At 48.8% G+C, this 18,872-nt stretch overlaps 8 protein-coding genes across 8 annotated transcripts, besides 2 other annotated features; 5 read left to right on the top strand and 3 right to left on the bottom strand.

The window, feature by feature from the left end:
- Positions 1–24: 24 nt before the first annotated feature.
- Positions 25–40: a sequence feature (Short protein (PENARI_c006G03249, OGE54556.1) was converted to a misc_feature.).
- Positions 41–93: 53 nt separating this feature from the next.
- Positions 94–100: a sequence feature (Short protein (PENARI_c006G03249, OGE54556.1) was converted to a misc_feature.).
- A 518-nt stretch (positions 101–618) lies between these two features.
- Positions 619–3,286, top strand: PENARI_c006G11403 (glycosyltransferase; the record flags this gene model as incomplete). Its single annotated transcript, XM_022630629.1, has 7 exons — positions 619–685; positions 732–1,281; positions 1,608–2,369; positions 2,433–2,784; positions 2,839–2,911; positions 3,046–3,213; positions 3,279–3,286. The coding sequence occupies 7 exons, from the start codon at positions 619–621 to the stop codon at positions 3,284–3,286; spliced, it is 1,980 nt and encodes a 659-aa protein (XP_022489732.1).
- A 1,221-nt stretch (positions 3,287–4,507) lies between these two features.
- PENARI_c006G11783 (WD40 repeat domain-containing protein) lies at positions 4,508–6,491 on the bottom strand (the record flags this gene model as incomplete). Its single annotated transcript, XM_022630648.1, has 4 exons — positions 4,508–5,272; positions 5,333–5,916; positions 5,973–6,100; positions 6,184–6,491. The coding sequence occupies 4 exons, from the start codon at positions 6,489–6,491 to the stop codon at positions 4,508–4,510; spliced, it is 1,785 nt and encodes a 594-aa protein (XP_022490050.1).
- Positions 6,492–7,412: 921 nt separating this feature from the next.
- On the top strand, positions 7,413–9,117 carry PENARI_c006G07281 (M18 family aminopeptidase; the record flags this gene model as incomplete). Its single annotated transcript, XM_022630435.1, has 6 exons — positions 7,413–7,470; positions 7,518–7,579; positions 7,630–7,731; positions 7,784–7,919; positions 7,973–8,065; positions 8,111–9,117. 6 exons carry the CDS (start codon positions 7,413–7,415, stop codon positions 9,115–9,117), a joined length of 1,458 nt encoding a protein of 485 aa, XP_022489529.1.
- Positions 9,118–9,384: 267 nt separating this feature from the next.
- Positions 9,385–10,533, top strand: PENARI_c006G01306 (DSC4 family protein; the record flags this gene model as incomplete). The annotated part of the gene is made up of 2 exons (XM_022630148.1): positions 9,385–9,605; positions 9,699–10,533. The coding sequence occupies 2 exons, from the start codon at positions 9,385–9,387 to the stop codon at positions 10,531–10,533; spliced, it is 1,056 nt and encodes a 351-aa protein (XP_022489559.1).
- A 488-nt stretch (positions 10,534–11,021) lies between these two features.
- Positions 11,022–12,094, bottom strand: PENARI_c006G11980 (ATP-dependent Clp protease proteolytic subunit; the record flags this gene model as incomplete). The annotated part of the gene is made up of 5 exons (XM_022630659.1): positions 11,022–11,440; positions 11,533–11,674; positions 11,744–11,769; positions 11,850–11,868; positions 11,927–12,094. 5 exons carry the CDS (start codon positions 12,092–12,094, stop codon positions 11,022–11,024), a joined length of 774 nt encoding a protein of 257 aa, XP_022489579.1.
- Positions 12,095–12,429: 335 nt separating this feature from the next.
- PENARI_c006G03006 (uncharacterized protein) lies at positions 12,430–13,701 on the top strand (the record flags this gene model as incomplete). The annotated part of the gene is made up of 1 exon (XM_022630233.1): positions 12,430–13,701. The coding sequence occupies one exon, from the start codon at positions 12,430–12,432 to the stop codon at positions 13,699–13,701; it is 1,272 nt and encodes a 423-aa protein (XP_022489642.1).
- Positions 13,702–13,994: 293 nt separating this feature from the next.
- PENARI_c006G08956 (uncharacterized protein) lies at positions 13,995–15,026 on the top strand (the record flags this gene model as incomplete). The annotated part of the gene is made up of 2 exons (XM_022630512.1): positions 13,995–14,109; positions 14,176–15,026. 2 exons carry the CDS (start codon positions 13,995–13,997, stop codon positions 15,024–15,026), a joined length of 966 nt encoding a protein of 321 aa, XP_022489769.1.
- A 375-nt stretch (positions 15,027–15,401) lies between these two features.
- Positions 15,402–16,673, bottom strand: PENARI_c006G04859 (NADP-dependent oxidoreductase; the record flags this gene model as incomplete). The annotated part of the gene is made up of 5 exons (XM_022630320.1): positions 15,402–15,871; positions 15,933–16,064; positions 16,114–16,284; positions 16,336–16,451; positions 16,498–16,673. 5 exons carry the CDS (start codon positions 16,671–16,673, stop codon positions 15,402–15,404), a joined length of 1,065 nt encoding a protein of 354 aa, XP_022489950.1.
- Positions 16,674–18,872: the final 2,199 nt, after the last annotated feature.

Genomic DNA, 18,872 nt, shown 5'->3' with positions numbered 1-18,872 from the left:
AACAGCATTCATAACGAGCTCCAGATCTTCGGGGACAACGGTAAGTTTTAGATATAGATTAGATGGCCGTAATCTTACTAATCATTGACTTAGGACGTGAGCGTTGCCCAGTGCTGATAGCCGAAGAGGCGAGGAGAACCATTGTGTGTGGTTACTAACACCAAGCTTAGGTAGATATCTATATACGAGTAATTGTCACCCCTTCTCGCCCCGTTTTTACCTCTATCGTTGAGGCGAACCCTATAATAAAACATAGAGGATGTAACAAATAGGTGAAAGCGGCCTTAGGGTTTTATAGCAGACTATCTTGTCAACGCAAGGTCGATCAAGGGCCAATATGGATAAAACAAATAGAGCCCGGCACGTCCGGAAGCAATGCGGGGCAGGACCACTGGAGTTGATTTGATACAATCAAAGCATTTTGACGTACAAGACCTCCCGAGGGCGTTCCAGCCAGCCTTATATGATGTCATGGTAGTGGATCTCAACTATGAGTTATGAGCAATTAGATTGCTGCTGATCAATCTTTGCCTTAGGTAGCTCTTGATGAAGGTCCGAGGGCAGTCCAATATAATGTGAAGACCACTTGCCAATTCTCTACTATTCACGACCAACGGCATGGAGAAAAGGGGATCTAACAGTAGCCTTGCCGTTAATTCTGAATCCGATGATGTCGAAGTCCTAGGTATGATCTACACCGTTCGGGTCAGAATAAATTACTAATTAGACAGGGGATGGCCGGGTCAATCTTGGCATGCGACACGTGTGGCGTGTAGCACAGCAAATACCCCTGTTGAGAGACCAGGGGACACCAGAGGATGGCAATGTCAACGTGGAGCCACCACATATGAACATAGTCATTCAGGTTGTTGGTTCACGAGGCGACATTCAGCCATTTGTTGCGTTGGGGGTAGCTCTAAAAAGGGCAGGTCATCGTGTTCGAGTTGCAACACATGAGACATTCCGTTCTTTCGTCCAGGACGTTGACCTCGAATTCTTCAACATTGGCGGTGATCCAAAGAGATTGATGGCATATATGGTAAAAAACCCCGGTCTTCTTCCCAGCATGAAGGCCCTTCGAGAAGGCACTGTTCGCGAGAAGAAAGACGACATACGTGAAATCCTTGAAGGATGCTGGAGATCATGTTTCGAGCCGGACGAAGGAGAAGACGACCAGGATGTAACGCCGTTCCTTGCCAACGCCATTATTGCGAACCCTCCTTCGTTTGCACATTTGCACTGTGCAGAAAAGCTAGGGATCCCGCTTCATCTGATGTTTACGTATGTCTATCTATCGTGATCTGAGAATTCTGCTGATATGACCAGAATGCCCTGGTCGCCGACACAAGCATTCCCTCATCCTTTGGCGAATATTCGATCCACTTCCCTCGATAAAAAAATCACAAATTATCTTTCATATATCCTCCTTGAAGAGTTGATTTGGGAAGGTCTGGGTGATACGATCAACTCATTCAGACGTAAGACTCTCGGCCTGCCAAAAATTAACAGATCATCGGGTCCAAATTTGGTATCCCGATTAGCAATACCACATACTTACTGTTGGTATGCATTCCTCCGCCTACAAGTAATATTACTGAGACTTCTAGGTCTCCCGCGTTGATTCCAAAGCCTGAAGATTGGGGGACAAGTATATCAGTATCAGGCTTCTACTTCTTGCCGTTGGCTTCCGATTACACTCCTCCTTCAAGCCTCCAAACATTTCTTGGCGCAGGGAGTCCGCCAATTTACATCGGTTTTGGCTCGATTGTCATTGATGACCCAAAGTCGCTCACGTTACTGCTCCTAGAGGCTGTGCATCTCGCCGGGGTGAGAGCTATCATTTCAGCGGGCTGGAGCGGCTTAGGTGATTTAGATATGCCACCTGAAATACACATGCTAGCGGATTGTCCCCATGATTGGATCTTTCAGCGCGTTTCATGCGTGGTGCACCACGGAGGAGCCGGCACCACGGCAGCAGCGATTGCAGCAGGAAAACCGTCAGTCGTCGTACCTTTCTTTGGGGATCAACCTTTTTGGGGCAATATGATTGCCAGAGCAGGAGCAGGGCCCGACCCAATACCCTTCAAAAATCTCACGGCCATCAGACTTGCGGCCGCGATCGAAACCGCACTCACGAGCTCTGTGCAAGCAAGGTCCCATTTATTGGGGGGTATTGTCAATGACGAAGACGGTGTTGAGGCTGGAATCCGTTCATTCTACAAACAGTTGAATTTGTCGTTGTTACAGTGTTCATTGACTCCGATGAGCGCGGCGACTTGGCGAATTCGGAAGACCAATATCAGACTCGGTTCAACTTCTTCCGCGTTGTTAGTAGACATGGGTTTGCTTGACTTGGAGAAGCTCGAGTTGTGAGTTCACCCTTGTGTTATTGGTACACATTATACTAAGATTACAAGACTACGACCTTGTAGTTACCATATTCATGTTGGACCTCAGGATCCCATCTCTGGTATGGCTCTGGCGATGCTTGATTCAGCTGGCTCAGCTCTTCAAGGCTTCGAGGACATCGGCTCTTCAGTAACTAGGAACTTCAAAAGCAAGCCGAAGGCCCCTGGACACGATCATCGATTCAGAGATTCGAGAGCTGGAGTTTGTCTAAAAGGGATGACCCGAATCTCAGCCAGCCTAGTTCGCGCGCCGGTGCACATAGTGGTGGCGCTGACAGAAGGCCTACACAACACCCCGAAGATGTGGGGAGACCGCACAGTAAGACCACTGGATGATATTCAAGATCTCCCCAGCGGACTGAAAGCTGGTGGCAAGGTAAGCTTCTGAGTGTCTCCGCACTCATACACCGGGTGGTAATAACTGTATCAGGAAATGTGCTTTGGTCCTTACGACGGAGTGTCGAACCTAGGCACACATCTTGTTTCTAATGCTCGGGACCATCGTGCGCTAAGCGCATTATCTGGGATTGGAGTCGACATACTGTCGGGTATTTTCAAGGTTTTATCTGGTAACTCTGCCCTCTTCTATGTTTATATCATGTCTACTTACAGTATGAGCTAGGTGTATCAGCCATAGTCACCTATCCTTTAGGAGGCTTGGACGCCGAGGTTTCTCAGTGGTTTGCCCGGAGATACGTATCAACGATGGATATTCAATTGGTGGAACAAGGCCGAAGCGAGTACGCGAAATTGAGCAACGAGGATCGCGCGAGCATTGCCCACGAGTTTCGAGAAGCGACATCGGGTATTCCGAAAAAGCGATTGAAAAACAGATTTATGAAAAGCAAAAAAGTTGACATGAATGCAGAGGGGACTAAATAGCTGAAGTAAAATTCGTGAAGACGCACAATCCGGGTTCAGCTAATGCTATTCTCTTGAATCATTGTCACAAACGGCCCTGGAGGCGCCCTGTGCAGATCAGGATAAGGATCATACTGAGACTATCTTGGTCTTTTGTCCACACTATATACTATAGCAATTTGATATTAAGTGGAAAAGAAAGGGATCCAAAATCTATGGTAAAATACCACTAGACCACATATATCCGATACGCCAGGGACATTCAGGTTCAGTCCTCGGCTCTCCAGAGCCAATGGTACTTGATTGCGCTTTGTCCCAATTATGGAGCCCTTTGGTCATCTTCATCTTCGGGACCTGGCGCGAGTGGTGGGCATCAAGTCCAGATATCCGCTCCTTCATAGAATCCAAGCGCCGAAGAATCCGGTGTAATAGATTGAGATGATCATTATGGCCTTGTGGCTCAGATTCACGAGCTTGTTCAATGTTCCAAGTTCAATTGGAAAAATCATGTTGCTATGATTCAACGGTTGCCGGCTACTGAATGAAATGCCAATATATACCCAGCAAGATACAGTATTTGCTTTGAGATCAAAGAGAAAGATATTTTCAATTGCAATTTTCATTTCATTCCTAGCATGGAAAATATCCAGTGCAGGATTGTATGGCTAAAGATTTCTATGAAATTGTAAAAAAAGGCACGAGGCTCAAAGCCGCGCCGCAAAGGAAAAGAAGGGGTCAGTCATATCGTCATCAAGAAGAATTGTAATGAGAAACCCCGCGCCACGCAATGCCGCATACCGGCAAACAGATGGAAACACCACAAGCGCCGCCGCTTAAAGCCACGAGTAAAAAGAGGTGTATGAAAGGGTTCGCCCGAACTTCAAGCCAGCCGCCCAGCTAGTTGGGGGGAAAAAGATGCCCCGAGGGAATAGCCAGAGACGAGGCGAACCGGAGAGAAACAGAGAAGAGGAAAAAAGCAATGAAAAATATGAAAACGATAAAACAAAAACACGCAAAGTGCGTAGTCCGTTTAATTGAGCGCTGGACTTTCACCGAAACGCCCGAATCGCACCGATGAAAAGATGCAATAGATGCCCACGCGTTAAAGATGAAGATTCAAATCCCCCCATGACCATACCATGCAATGACGTCCCCCTGGGATCAAGTCAAAACCGCAAACCGAAAAACTCCTTGTCGAATGCAAGTGAGAGACAAATTAGAGATAGAGAGTGGCGGGACTAGCGGATGGTGCCCCATTCTGCTAGTTTGCTGCCTTCGCGACGAGTGTCTCTTGTAGCACGTCTGTCGAAGATTTTCCAGAACCTGAGTGTTTCATCACCAGCTCCTGTAACGACTGTCTGGCCGTCAGGGCTCATAGCCAGATAGAGAACGCGGAAAGTGTGGCCGGTCAGTGAGACGATTTGTTCCATGCGCGGGTATTTCCAGATAACGATTTGGTTCTGACTGTAGCCGTGTGTGCTGATGATCTCGTCTGAATTTTTGGACCAAGAAAGGTTGCAGACCTGGCTGCCAGTGTCGACTTCTTTGATCATTGAACCGGTTTGGGTGTTCCAGAACTTGATCGTGCGATCAGCTGTACCGCCACCGGAAGCGAGAAGGTGATGTTGGTGAGGAGACCATGCAATCGCCTTGACTGCGGCATTGTGGTCTGAGAACCGGTAGAGAGGGGTCTCATTTAACTTGTCCCAGACCATCAGTTTGTTGTCGTTACCTCCTGATGCCAATTGGCCATCTTCGGTGTTCCACTTCAATCCACAAATCTCTTGCTTGTGACCTGCAAGCTTTCGGAGATACTGATCAGGAGAGCGGACATCTCGATGGTAGATGAGACGGTCCCGAGAACCTGAGGTGAGGATGTGATCGTTCCAAGCTAAAGCACCAACGCGATTGGTATGTCCAATCATGGTTCGTAGCCGACGGCAGTGCTCGGCATCCCAGATTTGTACCAAACCTTTGCCTGTGCCAATTGCAAGATGTGTGCCCTGAGGTTCAATGTTAGTCTTCATGATATGCATGGGCAAGCTTTAGCGGCTTTTGCTTACTCTCTGAATCCAGCTTACGCTGGTCACGGTGTCATCTTTCAGCTCGCATAGCCGCGTGACTCTACCGGATTGGGAGTTCCACATGTAAACAGAATTGGCCAAGCCAACACCAAGAACGTTGCTGCTTCCCCAGTCTACTAGGTTCAAGTAGAAGTCGTCTTGCAGATCGGGGGCATCCAAGACCTTGTAAGGAACCTTGTTGACATAGCGGGACTGCTTGCGAGGAGTCTCAAGAATACGTTGGCTGTCGTAACGGATGGGAGAGAGGCTGTAGAGTTCTGAGCGGACGTTCAGGTTGGGAGCATGAATACTTCGGGGTGTTTTTGAGGGAGTCGGTTGTCCTGAGCCGGGCCGTGTGGGTCCATAGTTGAAGAGGTTCTTGTGTGGTGTGGTGGGGGTGATGCTAGCGGGAGGTAGATTGGCGGCGACATGAGGGGGTGTATGAGAGCGGGTCTTGTCGTTGATTCCATTGCTGAAGCCAAGCAATGGATCTGGGGATCCCGAATGCAAATCAGGCTGTGGGACTGTATTTCCAAAGAGCTCGCTGCGCAAAACTCGAGAAAATGTCCTGTTCGCTTCCTCAGCTGTGGCCTCAAAGTCAGTCAAAAGCACTTGTTCCGAGAACCAATCGATAACGCACTCTTTTGGAAATGTAGCTCCGAGTGAGGGGCGCGTCTCTTAGACTTGGATGGAGTGGAAGGACAACCATCTTCATGCAGCAGACTGTAAGTTGCTTGTAAGTCTTGGCCATCACGGTTTGGAATGAATCTACATCCAAGTCAGTTTTCACAGAACCTCACCGATAATCTCGTCGCAGGTATCCATTTCAGGCAAAGTCAAGGATGACATACCGGTCTCCATATACACGCTGCCGTTTCCGACATGGACTAGCTGTCGGTGTCCTCTCATTGCGACTGCCAGCATTCTCAAAATCCTTTAGCGCCTTCGCCAGAGCACTAGGATCGACCGGCTCTGCGCCCTCTTGTGTCCGTTGGCGATTCCCCGAGTTGTCCGGAAAATACATTGTGCGCTTCGTCGGCATGCTTGGCGGCGTCTTCGATCCAGGCGGTGATACGATATTTGAGATGTGCGACCGCATTGTTTCCTTGGCTACCGTCCCATTTCCGGCCTTCTCTGAGTTATGAGCTCCGTCTGCCATCTCAGTGCCTGTCTCCGCGAGACCCAGAAAACAAGGTGCTGCCGATCAAGACGATAATGAAGATTTCATGCGATGGAAGTGAATCGGTTTTGACGGGTCAAACGAGGGAGTCGATTGCGGCTATTTGAGCGGTGATTCGACTCGCAGTGTTGTTATGATCCAGATGGCGATCCAGTAAGTCAGTTGTGATCCTAGTGATTGTAAATTGAGATGCCTCAGCATGAAAGACGTGAAGCACCCTGTCTCAAGCAACAAGGGCATGTGTAGAGCCAAGGGAGTGACGGAGTTGCGCAGGGCGACTCTGGGTCACGCGTCGGGTGCGCTAACCCGATTCGGACAGGGCATAGACTGGCCTTTGCTTTCTTTACATGAACATCTTTGACGGATCTACATGTATCACTTAGTGGAGCCTAAGCGTTTGATACTATACATTTCTCTAACAGTTTCATGCTGGTTGCCGAACCGTTTTCCTGATCTTGGTTCTTTGTTATGATCGAGACTGCACTTTGTTTACTGCACAAAGACAGAAACGCGCCTACAGAAACGCGCAGTTTAACGGGCATTGAAAGTGGGGGAAGTGAGGGATCTGTTTGGACTTGGACTGACGCGAAACTTGACGAATACGCGCCCTGGGGAGAACGCGACGCGAATAAGCTTGGGCCAGATGGGCATCACCAATCAATTCCGCCTGGAAGTCAGTTGGGGCATCTGTGGGGTTTACGCTAACGTTTAGAATGTGATTTGATACAATTTAGTCTGTTTGTTTGCAATATTGTTGGCTCAGATGTATAGTTGGCTTTAGCGGTGATATCCGTCACCGCCAAGCGAAAACCTCAACTTCTTTGTATATCCACTGCTATGGTCTTCAGACGGCCTTTGTCTTACATTCTTGGCACCTCTCGTCGCTACTCCACTTCCACAATGGCTTCTAAGCAACCTGCCCTGGACTTCTTGTCCTTTGTTAATGCCGCCCCTACCCGTAAGCCTTTCCATCCTATGACGTGGAATTGCCGCTGATCTGTCTAGCCTTCCATGCCGTCCACGAAGCCAAGGAGCTTCTGGCCAAGGCTGGATTCCAAGAGATCAAGGTATGTCTATCTTGAACATGGTGTGAAATATGTGTCTTATACATCAATAGGAGAAAGACTCCTGGGCGTCGACCTGCCAACCGGGAGGGAAGTACTACTTGACTCGCAACACCACCACTCTCGTGGCTTTCGCGATCGGCAAGAAATGGCAGGTATGTATCAATCCAATTACATCAATGGCTCTGTTGCTCACCGTGAATATAGCCGGGTAACTCCATCTCCATGATCGGTGCTCACACCGACTCTCCGGTGTTGCGGGTCAAGCCCGTGAGCAAGAAGAGCGGGGAAGGCTTCGTCCAGGTCGGCGTTGAGACCTACGGCGGAGGCATCTGGCACACCTGTATGTTGACCAAAAAAAAACTTCAATCATGGCTTTCCGCTAATTCTCTCCAGGGTTCGATCGTGATCTGGGTGTCGCTGGTCGAGTGATGACCCGCGCCAGCGATGGATCCATCGTACAGAAGCTGGTCAAGATTGATAAGCCCAGTATGTCTAGACCCAATTGAAGTATGATACTCGCTAACGTCGTAGTCCTTCGCATCCCGACTCTGGCCATCCATCTGGACCGCCAAGAGACATTTGCTTTCAACAAGGAGACCCAGCTGTTCCCCATTGCTGGGTTGATTGCTGCTGAGCTCAACCGCACTGGCGAGACCAAGGCTCCCGAATCCGACAAGGATGGCGAATTCTCGCCCCTGAAGGCCGTGACCGAGCGTCATCACCCTTACTTTGTCGAGCTTATTGCTGCCGAGGCCGGTGTCAAGCCTGCCGACATTCTGGACTTCGAGATGATCCTGTTCGACACTCACAAGTCCTGCCTCGGTGGCATGCTGGACGAGTTCATCTTCTCTCCCCGTCTGGACAACCTGAACAGCACCTTCTGTGCCACTGTCGGTCTGATTGACTCGGTTGCCGACAAGTCTGCTCTCGATAACGAAGACGCCATCCGTCTCATTGCTCTCTTCGACCACGAGGAGATTGGCAGCCGCACAGCTCAGGGTGCGGACTCAAACATTCTTCCATCCATCATCCGCCGCCTGTCTGTCCTCCCTTCCTCCTCTTCCAAGGATGCCGACCTGTCGACTGCCTATGAGCAGACTCTGTCGACCTCGTTCCTTGTTTCCGCTGACATGGCCCACTCCATCAACCCTAACTACGCAGGCAAGTATGAGCCGGACCACAAGCCAGAGATCAACAAGGGCCCGGTGATCAAGATTAACGCCAACGCCCGTTATGCCACCAACTCGCCTGGCATTGTCCTTTTGGAGGAGATTGCTCGCAAGACCACCAAGGAGACCGGCGAGCATGTTCCCCTGCAGCTGTTTGTTGTCCGCAACGACTCCAGCTGTGGCAGCACTATTGGTCCTATGCTGTCTGCCGCCCTGGGCGCACGAACCCTGGATTTGGGTAACCCTCAGTTGAGCATGCACAGCATCCGTGAAACCGGCGGTACCCACGATGTCGCACATGCCATCCGTCTCTTCACTGGCTTCTTCAAGCACTACTCAGAGCTGTCGAAGACCATCCTCGTGGATTAAGCCTGTGATGATTCAAAGTAGATAGAAGCCCCATTGAAATATACAGTACCTCAATCCAACATGTACATTTAATTACAAATTAAATATCAATCAATTGAAAAGTGAAATAAAGAAAAAGGTACCTTGATGGCTCAAAGCACGTGTTCGGACCGATGAAACTCCGCCTGACACCCGTCATCTCCAACACCCTAGCTCACCAACGGGGAGTCCCTACCTCGACTCCTTCACACTGCCTGTTGGATACCGTCCAATCCCTCATGACCCTCTATGACAGACGTCGACCCCTACCGGGATGCGGAATACATCGCTGACGTGTCCGGCATTACCTATGACGATGCGGAGCCCCCAAGGCCAACAGGCACGCTCAGCAGCCAGAACGCCCGCGTAAAGAAAGTCCAGTCGACCGCCAAAACCGCCTTCATTGACCGGCTACTACGCGATCTCGACATATTAATTTATTGTCAGCTCTCCGCGCTGTATTACATGGAGTAAGCTTACCCCAGCCTACCGCAGCCTTGCCTGCCTAGCATGGACCACCCTCTCTTTGCTGCGACAAGCTAACATCCACGCTTTGTGTCTAGCTGCTCGATCATATTATTCGCCATACGTGCCATAGTGGAATTGATCTTCTTTACACCCAAAGCCGCCCCCTTCGAGCCGACGCGCAACCAGCCATATGTCGGCGCCATCATTGCCAGTAACCTCATCTGCATAATCTTCCATGCGTTCTTTATCCGACCCGAAGCCGGCGAGGAAACACGCGGCTACCTCCACGGAGGCATATTCATCGATTTCATCGGACAGACCCCCGTGCCTGTATACCGTCTCATATTATTCGATGTCCTGATCTTCCTACTCGATTTCGTCATGCTGGCTTTGGTTATCGAGCGGGTTAGGACTAGTGGTTCTCCCACTCCACGCCCAGCAACCACAAACACAAACACAAGTACAGATACAGTTGCAGGAACGGAAACAGGAACGGAAACAGGGGACGCCCAAACCCGGACCCAGACACAAGACCACGATGCCGAAGAACGCGGCCTGTTACGACCAGATGGAACGGATGAAACAGGCGAAACAGCCACATCAGCCCGCAATAGTCCTGATTCACCATTGCACAGTAGCATCGACGAAGAAGTCGACGAAGAACGCACCAATCTACTAGCAGATCCCAGCGACACAACATCCGGAGTCAGCGCTCGGGGCAGCCATCCCATGGATACATACGCCTCTGGTGAGGCTGTCATAGTTGAAATGAGTTTCTTCGGGACACTGCGGGATCAATGGCGCCATACGAATACGCCAACTCAGCCAAGAACGGGTCTCGTCCCGTCTCCCGAGACGGCGACTTTCTTGCGTCAGCGGTTTGGGTTGCAGGTCAGTACTGATGGTCGTATTGAACGTGTGAATCGATAGATGTACTTGATGTATTTCTTTTGTACTCTAGCTCTAGATAGATTCATACCAGTCGATTATTGTCTCGGGAGATAATGTATGATGCATACCATTCTGCAAATGTTTTCACATCATTCTACTCAGTCTGCGCGAGAACAGTTTAACATAGGTCCTCTTGGCATGGTGTATTGCCATATAGGCCGTCGATTTATATATATTCTCCGTGGAAACGGCTAAAGATAGAGCCTACCGAGGGAACGTCGTCTATAATCGTCCATGGGCGGACGGCTTGCGTCTTTACATTCCAGTGCATGGCACATCCTGCAATTGAAGCCTGGTACAGATCTGTAGATGAACCAGCGAGAAAATACAAAAAAGCAAACAATCATGATAAGATATATCTTACAAAGCAAACCACGAGACACCCACAGACAGTCAAGAATCGAGAATCAGAATAAACACATAAAACCCGCACCATCACAGAATCACCCAGACCCAAGTCCAGCCACCTAAGCAGTAGGAGGCTTATCTCCCTCCCCACTGGCCCCCTTCTGAACCCTCCGATCAAGAATCTCATCCACAATCCCCAATTTAAGCGCCTCCTTGGCCCCCATAAAGTAATCGCGCTCCATAAGCTTCTCAATCTCATCAAGGGACATCTTATTCTGGCCGGTAAGATGAGTCTGATAGATCTTATTGAGCTGGTGACGGACGCGCAGGATCTCCTTGGCGTGGATGGCGATGTCGGTTGCTTGCCCGAAGTAACCGCCTGAGGGCTGGTGGATCATGATTGATGAGTGGGGGAGGCAGTAGCGTTTTCCTGGGTGGCCGCCGCAGAGGAGAAGGGAGCCCATTGAGGCTGCTTGACCAACGCAGATTGTGCTTACTGGTGAGGCTATGTAGGTCATTGTGTCGTAGATTGCTAGGCCTAGGGTTGTTAGTTAGGTTTGGAATGAGAGGTAGATGAGGGAGTGGGAATGTTGGGATTGCTTGGTGTTGGAGTTGCTGGGGGTTACGTACCGGCTGTTACGGAGCCGCCTGGGGAGTTGATGTAGAGGTGGATTGGTTTGGAGGGGTTGTCTGCTTCGAGGAAGAGGAGTTGGGCGACGATGGATGCTGAGAGGGTTTCGTCGACTTCGCCATTGAGGCAGATGATACGCTCCTAAAAGAAGAAAATAGTAAGCATGATGGAACTGAAGTAGGTACTTTAGGTTGTGTATGTATTCCATACCTTCATTAGTCGAGAGAAGATATCATCTGCGATGCGCAAACATGTTAGTTGAGCGTTGTTTTGGGTGACATCCAAGCTGGTCAATAGATTTGATTGCGCAACATACAAGTATGCCATCCTCCTCCCTATTTGAAGATATTAGCATATACGCATTGAGTTGGGCATAGTCAAGGAAAGACATACCACTGTCTCAGTGACAAAAGGTGTGGGTGTCCAGCTCCGCGGGGGCTGGCCCGCAAACGAGGGAACTTGGCTTGAGAAGCATCGCGACAAGCTGGTCACGGGTCTGACAAGAGAAACCGGTGACTGGACAGCCCGTCCTAACTGCCGGAGAGAGACTCTTGGTGGCATTTTGAAGTGTGAAGTTTGCAAGTTGGAGATGCTGAGTCGGAAGACGGTGAGCTGATGCGATAAGGATCGGCGCTAAGATAAGGAGCTCAGGTTCAACTATGAGGTCGCAATGCCGAATATGAAGCATATATAGGCCCTAGAGCTTATTTGATGCTGGCCGTCATATCTAAAACAGCCAATTGATCAGCGCGAGGTCTTTCAATGGTCGTTTTGCATCGTTGCTTTCTCAGGAAATATTCCGCAAATAAGGACCTCCGATTGGTTCTTGCGACCACTCCAAGACCATCTTTTCCAACTTCCAGTCTCCCGCTCCTTTCTACTCAGCATCAACCACAATGGAGTGTCTTAACCCGCGCATTCCATATGCGAAATGGCGCCTACATGCGTTCCGGCAATTGTTTGCAAGCTCGCATCTCCCCGCAACTGCTCACGCAACCAACCGAGGCATTTCAACCATACCAGGGCGACAAAACAAGAGCGCCGACGAAGCTCCTGAACTTGAGAAAACAGACAGCAACAACGCAAGCCCGCATAACATACCACCTTCTAAGCGCCTTCCTCAATCTCCACTTCTCACCCATCCGCGCCCCGGACCCGAAAAGACCCGCAAAAGACGCCCGACAACGCACGAAACAGACCAACTGAGCAAGAATCCATGGGCTGTAGCTCTAGCATCTCCAATCCGCATGTGTGGGGTAACAGGAGCGAGACTTCCGTCTGCCCTTCTTGGAGAATGGGGCCTGGTGCGACAACAAGAAACAGACCAGCTACATTTCATGCCCGTGGGTCTACTGCAAGACTCGTTGCAGCACAATAACGCCCCAAACTCCAAACCCTCTTCAGATGTAACCACTGCAGAGGATATCGAAGATCAGAAAGTGGACGCGGATGTATCTGGGGAGAGCAAGAGCCCAACTGCCGCCACACCAACCCCTTTGGTCCAGCAAAACAACCAACAGGGACGTCAACTCCTACTTCGAATCGTTGAACTTTTGCCACTTCTTCGATTGATATCAGTGCCACTTTCTAAAAAAGGTGGTAAGAAACCCGCCGTTCTGCGGTTGTTGCCGTTCCGATGGAAGCATCCCCAAGGCCCAATCAAGGCGAGCGAGGAACAGAAAATCAACTGGATGTCGAATATCCCCGATATCGTACTCCAGAGCATGAGAAGACATGTCTGTAAGAAGCTCGATGCTGCTTCTACCAAGTACAAGCATGTTGGTAAATTCAATGGCGTGTGGAGAGCTGTCGACCTGCATGAATACTCGGATTCTGCAGTGGAAGATGCCCTTGGGCGCCTAGAGCCGTTCGAGCGCATGGAATGTGGAGGGCTACTGCTGCTTGGATCAAAGCCTGATGGAGCCGCTCCTGGGTCAAATGGCTCATATCTGGACTCTGTTGCTCTCCCACAGACCGGATCCAAGATTCCGGTGTTTGATCTACCGTGTCTTCTTTCGGAGTCTGATCTGGCCAAGCTGCGCGAATCCCATCCGAAGTTCCAACAAACGGCATTGTTCTTCAGACCTGACAACGATATGACCATTGATGCAATGATATCTTTGTGGAGGCTAAAACGACTTCTTGCCAAGCTGGATTTGCCTGAATGAACTTAATATACAAATATAGTACAAAGGCTATTTAGCAGAAATTAATATCCGCTTCTCAAATTTGCTCTTAGAAAGTTACAAGGTGTACTGGAAGTGGAGAGGGATTTAGATAATGCGAAATAGTCACTACCACAGATGAACAACATCGACGTCTGAACTACCTTGTATAAACGTTATGCAGACTCCACTCTTCATATGAAAGTCAACTCGGGGAGATGTTACTCCGACCCAAACCATAAATATCGTGAAATGCGACAACATCGGCTATTAAACATATTCAACCACATCCCACAATGGCAGGCTTCGTCACAGCGTTTATGAACCCCCTCAACTACGTGGGTGGAGTAAGCTTCAGCCCAGAAACGGACATCCCGGATCTCTCAGGGAAGGTCATTTTGGTGACGGGCGGTATGTCTAAGCCCTAATTGATCGGATCTATTATATGCCATGCAGCTAATTCAATGGACAACTTAGGGAATGCGGGCCTAGGAAAAGAAACAATCCTCCAGCTGATCAAGCACAACCCGAAGAAAATTTTCCTCGGAGCGCGTTCTGAGTCAAAAGCGCAGGATGCTATCAAATATGTGAAATCGTCCGTCACAAATGACGTCGAACTCAGCTGGCTTCCGTTGGACTTGATGTCAGGCAAATCGATCAAGAATGCCGCAGAAAAGTTCAACGCCGAGTCCTCGCGGCTCGATATCCTAATTCTCAATGCCGGCGTCATGGCTCTGCCTCCCGGGGAGACAGAAATGGGCCATGAAATTCAATTTGGAACGAACCATACCGGGCACTTCCATCTTACGAAGTTGCTTCTGCCGACTCTGCTTAAGACAGCCGAGGAAGCAGACTCGGATGTCCGCGTTGTCTCGCTCTCTTCTCTTGGCCATAACCTTGCGCCTTCGTTCGAGACGATTTTGGATCAGGAGAAGCTTAAGAAGGTTAACACCAATGCGCGGTATGGGGCGTCCAAAGCGGCGAATATTCTTTTCGCTGCTGAGTTGGGTCGTCGATACCCGTCGATTACTTCTGTGTCTGTTCATCCGGGTATTATCGTGACTGATTTGTACAACTCGATTAATGAGAGCTCGCCTTTTGCGGCGATGGGTACGAAGACTCTTGGATTCTTTGGTTCGTCTGTTCCTCAGGGTGCTTGTAATCAGTTGTGGGCTGCTGCTGGGGCGAAGAAAGCTGATCTGTCGAACGGCGGATACTATGTTCCTGTTGGAAATTTAAAATGTCATAATAAATATGTGGCTAATGAGGATATGGGGAAGCGTTTGTGGGAGTGGACGGAGGCTGAGCTTGTGAAGGCTGATCTGTGATTGGATTTGTGTTTTATATTGTTGGTTGCCATTTTGGAATACGAATATGTACGGGATGTCTCGAATATATGTGCTATGGGTTCATAAGTCAAATTGGTTTTATGTATGCCCAGGGCTCCAAGTACAAATTGGTCGGAGTCACACACCATAAGTACTGGTACCCCCAAAATACGTTGCATTCTGCCAATCTTAGCCGACAAGATGACGAAGTAGCTACACTTGGTCCATTCTGGGAGATTATATGTGATCGGAAGTAGAGGCACTTCAACAACCATCCCAACTCACCATGACTCAAGGAATTTTTTTTTTCGTTTGACCTTTGAAATCTGAAGTTCACGTTGTAGTACCAGTACATAAGAATGCCCAATCGAACAATTAAATAACCTTAACCACCGTCTTCCCAAGACCCCCCCTCCCGCTATATACAACCTGACAAGCACTCCGCACAGCTTCAATATCCGCAAGCTTCACAGTATTCCCAACAACCGTCCTCAATCTCCCATCCTCAACATACCCACGCAAATCATCCAAGTCTTGACCAGTCGACCCCAAAAGCAAATACGAGTATTCCGCTCCATACCGCCTGGCCCGTAACTTCCGCACACAGTCCATGGCATTAAGAAACATTTTCACAGCCATGGGCAGCCGAGGATTATGTGGTAATTGCATCAATGGTGAATTCTGTAATTCGTCACCTGATGGCATAGTCGCGACAGATACGATGCATCCAGACTGTGCTCGCATCAGGCAGAGATGTTCCATTGCAGCTCCGGTTGTATCGAAGAGGAAGTCCACTGAGCCGGTTTCGATAACGGTTCTTGGGTCTGATTTTGTGTAGTCGATTACTTGAAAATCTTAGTTGTTTGTTTCGATTATTAGGATTTAGATAGTAGATGCAAGACTTACTTTCATCGACGGTTCCTTCGCCTAGTAGCTCGCTCACTTTGTCGACTTTTGAAGTTGAGACTGTTGTGATTACCTTTCCGGCTTTGAAGACTTTCTTGGCGAGTTGGCATGCGAATAGGCCGGTGCCACTTACTGGGATTTTGTTAGTATAGAGCTCGGAGAATAGGGTTCGAGTTCATACGGCCTGCCGGTACGAAAACCGTCTTTCCCGCTAGATCGCCTTTGTATCTCCTAAGTGCCTGGAGAGCGGTCATGCCCGCAAGTGGAATGGAAGCTGCTTCCTCGAAAGATAACGATGGAGGTTTGATAGCAATGTATTGCTCTGCGCAGGGGACGAATTCACTCAATGAACCTAGATGGAAAGTTAATCTGATTACTTTTTCATAATTAGTTCGATAGTTACCTCGGGATACCTCTGGAAGTCGAGTATAGACTTCGTCACCGACTTTACACCTGGTCACACCTGATCCGACTTCTGTGACTATACCGGCACAATCATAGCCAATCTTATATGGGAAGCTAGTTTATTATTAGGGCGGTTCGAGTAGAATAAGAGGGAGCTCACGAATCCTGAAGTGCCATCTTCAGAGCTCCATCGGCCTTTTTCACGTCGATTGGGTTGATACTGGCTGCGTGGACTTTGATGATCACATCTTTCGCAGATCGAAGCTCTGGCTTTGAAAGCTCGGATAGCTGGTACCCCGAGGGACCTGTGTATGATGAAATGTTAACAGACAGCATGACTGGTGACTTTTAGAATTAAAGAATTGATTTGGTTATATAGCAGCTAAATGATCCATGGACCTCGGAATGAAGTTCGACATGACAGAGGCGGATTTGGTTGATGGCCCCACACCGACGGGTGAACAGTCTCTCCGCGATGAATCCGATGCCTCGGCTCATTATTGTTGCGAAATCCGAGTCTAGATATGCAATTCGCAACTACTTCGCATCTGAAGCTTATATATTAGACATTGCGATCATTTTGAAATCCGAATGACTGGGTGATGTTTTGTGTAGATACTTAGGTGACGGAGCAAGGAGATTACGATGGAAGATGCTAGACATTCAAAACTTCAGACAAGCTTTTGCTTGTTTAATGAAACAGATTCAAAGCTTAAACTAATAGTCCTGGATAATTTTAAGGATTCGTCTCCTATGAAGTTGAATACTGTGCACAGAGCGTTTTGCACTCACCCATAAATGGTCCGTTGGTCGCACTCGGTAGAAATGTTCAGCAGTTTCAAAGTTGAGACAGTCCGTACTGCAAAGAGTAAATGTAACGTTAAAAATTATTGTAATCCTCTCTTGGTTCTTCAGTCACCGAGAAATCCAGGGGAATAGGGATATAGGATTTTCAGGGGCTGGTCAAGGAGGGTGTTCAGGCTGATCATTATAATGGCAAGTCAATAAATGCTGATCGCGAAAACAACCGTCATACTTGACATCATGAAGGAGAGGGAGTCTCGCTGGGGGTGTACAAAGATTGAAATCACACTGGAGGCCGCCAAATTTTGGGATATCTATAATCTTCACTATCACTTTCTCGGACGCCCCCGAGATTCCTAGACCTGTCTTAGCCATATACGCCACTCGGCCCCCGATGCACCAGATACTAGCAACAACCCGTAAATGAGACAAAATACTACCAAAGTTTTATTTTAGTATCATTGCTCAGGACCCAAATCCTCCGTCAACTGCATGTAGCTTCATCGACCCACAAAGGTCCGAGGCTCAGCCTCATCCCCAGCCCCAAACCCTTACATAGCTGAAGCGACTATTGAACCCCGATGATTTAGACCCGATTGTACGACAAGTGCACACGTGGGCAGACCACTCGCAGTCAATTCCGAAACATTTTGTCCGACATGCGTCCGGGTTAGCTGGATTCAATATGTCTTGGCGCTGCCAGCATATACAATAGAACACGAGAAAGCCAAGATGAGGGCATAGCTGACAGTGCCCGAATCGGAGATTAGACTAGCTGTTTAGCATGCATATCCTCGTCAAATTGCGTTGTCCGAATTCAAATTGATATATGTAATATGATTGTTTGCACATAGATATTGCAGCGCCTGCGAAGAATTGCATGGTCTATACGAACTTGGCATAAGTTGCACCTGCACCCTGAGATGATACCTCATGTTCGCAAATGCAGATACGAGGGCTGTCCAGAGGGATAGATCGAGCTTGTAATTCTCCAGGAACAGAGCAAGGAAGCGAGTGTGGACCCGTGGCTGGAATTGACTGTCGCGCAGCCCTCGTTTTACAGTACACTACAATATGCATATCGGTGTGCCGACCCGATCTGTTGATTCTGCTTAACAGTTCTAATGTTACCTGCGGATTTATCGTCTCATTGAAATGCAATACAGTACATGTAATTAACCTCGGAAGTCCGAAGACGCATTCGCGACCAAGGCTGGCAGTCAATCCCAGTATGCGGATGTTTTTGTTCAATTAATCTGCGATATGCAAGTGGCTACTGTATCGAAATCAAGGATTTGGGGCTTGACGAGGATTCTCTTTTTCTTTAGTGCGGTATGTTTCCTTTCATACAGTTGCTGGTTAGGCACGGAGGGGACGCGTTGTAGTTGGGTTAAAAGGAACTGTCTCACCGGTGCTGCACACCGGTGTACGCTATCCACCTGCACGAAGTACCGATCCTACATTGGGGCGGTACCAATGTAGATTGTCTCCACTAGGTATAATCGAGGCCCTTTGCGATGGGGTGTTGTGTGCGTTGTGACTAGTGTGTTAGGAAATAGCGATTGCAAGCGACCGTATTTTCGTAGGGGGCCGAGGGGCTACAGGTCACCGATCATAAGTTGCTGTTACTGTATGCATGTGGTTCAAATAGGAGACCTGAGAGGTAATTGAAATTATCTACAAAGAAAAAAGAAAAAAAAAAGTGGCCGACTTTGTTGCGCCCACATGGCA

This window comes from Penicillium arizonense (genome assembly GCF_001773325.1).
Source record: "Penicillium arizonense strain CBS 141311 chromosome Unknown PENARI_contig006, whole genome shotgun sequence".
In the NCBI taxonomy this organism is placed as follows: Eukaryota; Fungi; Ascomycota; class Eurotiomycetes; order Eurotiales; family Aspergillaceae; genus Penicillium; species Penicillium arizonense.
Note: the sequence above shows the minus strand (reverse complement) of the source record. Positions and strands in the feature narration are given on the sequence as shown.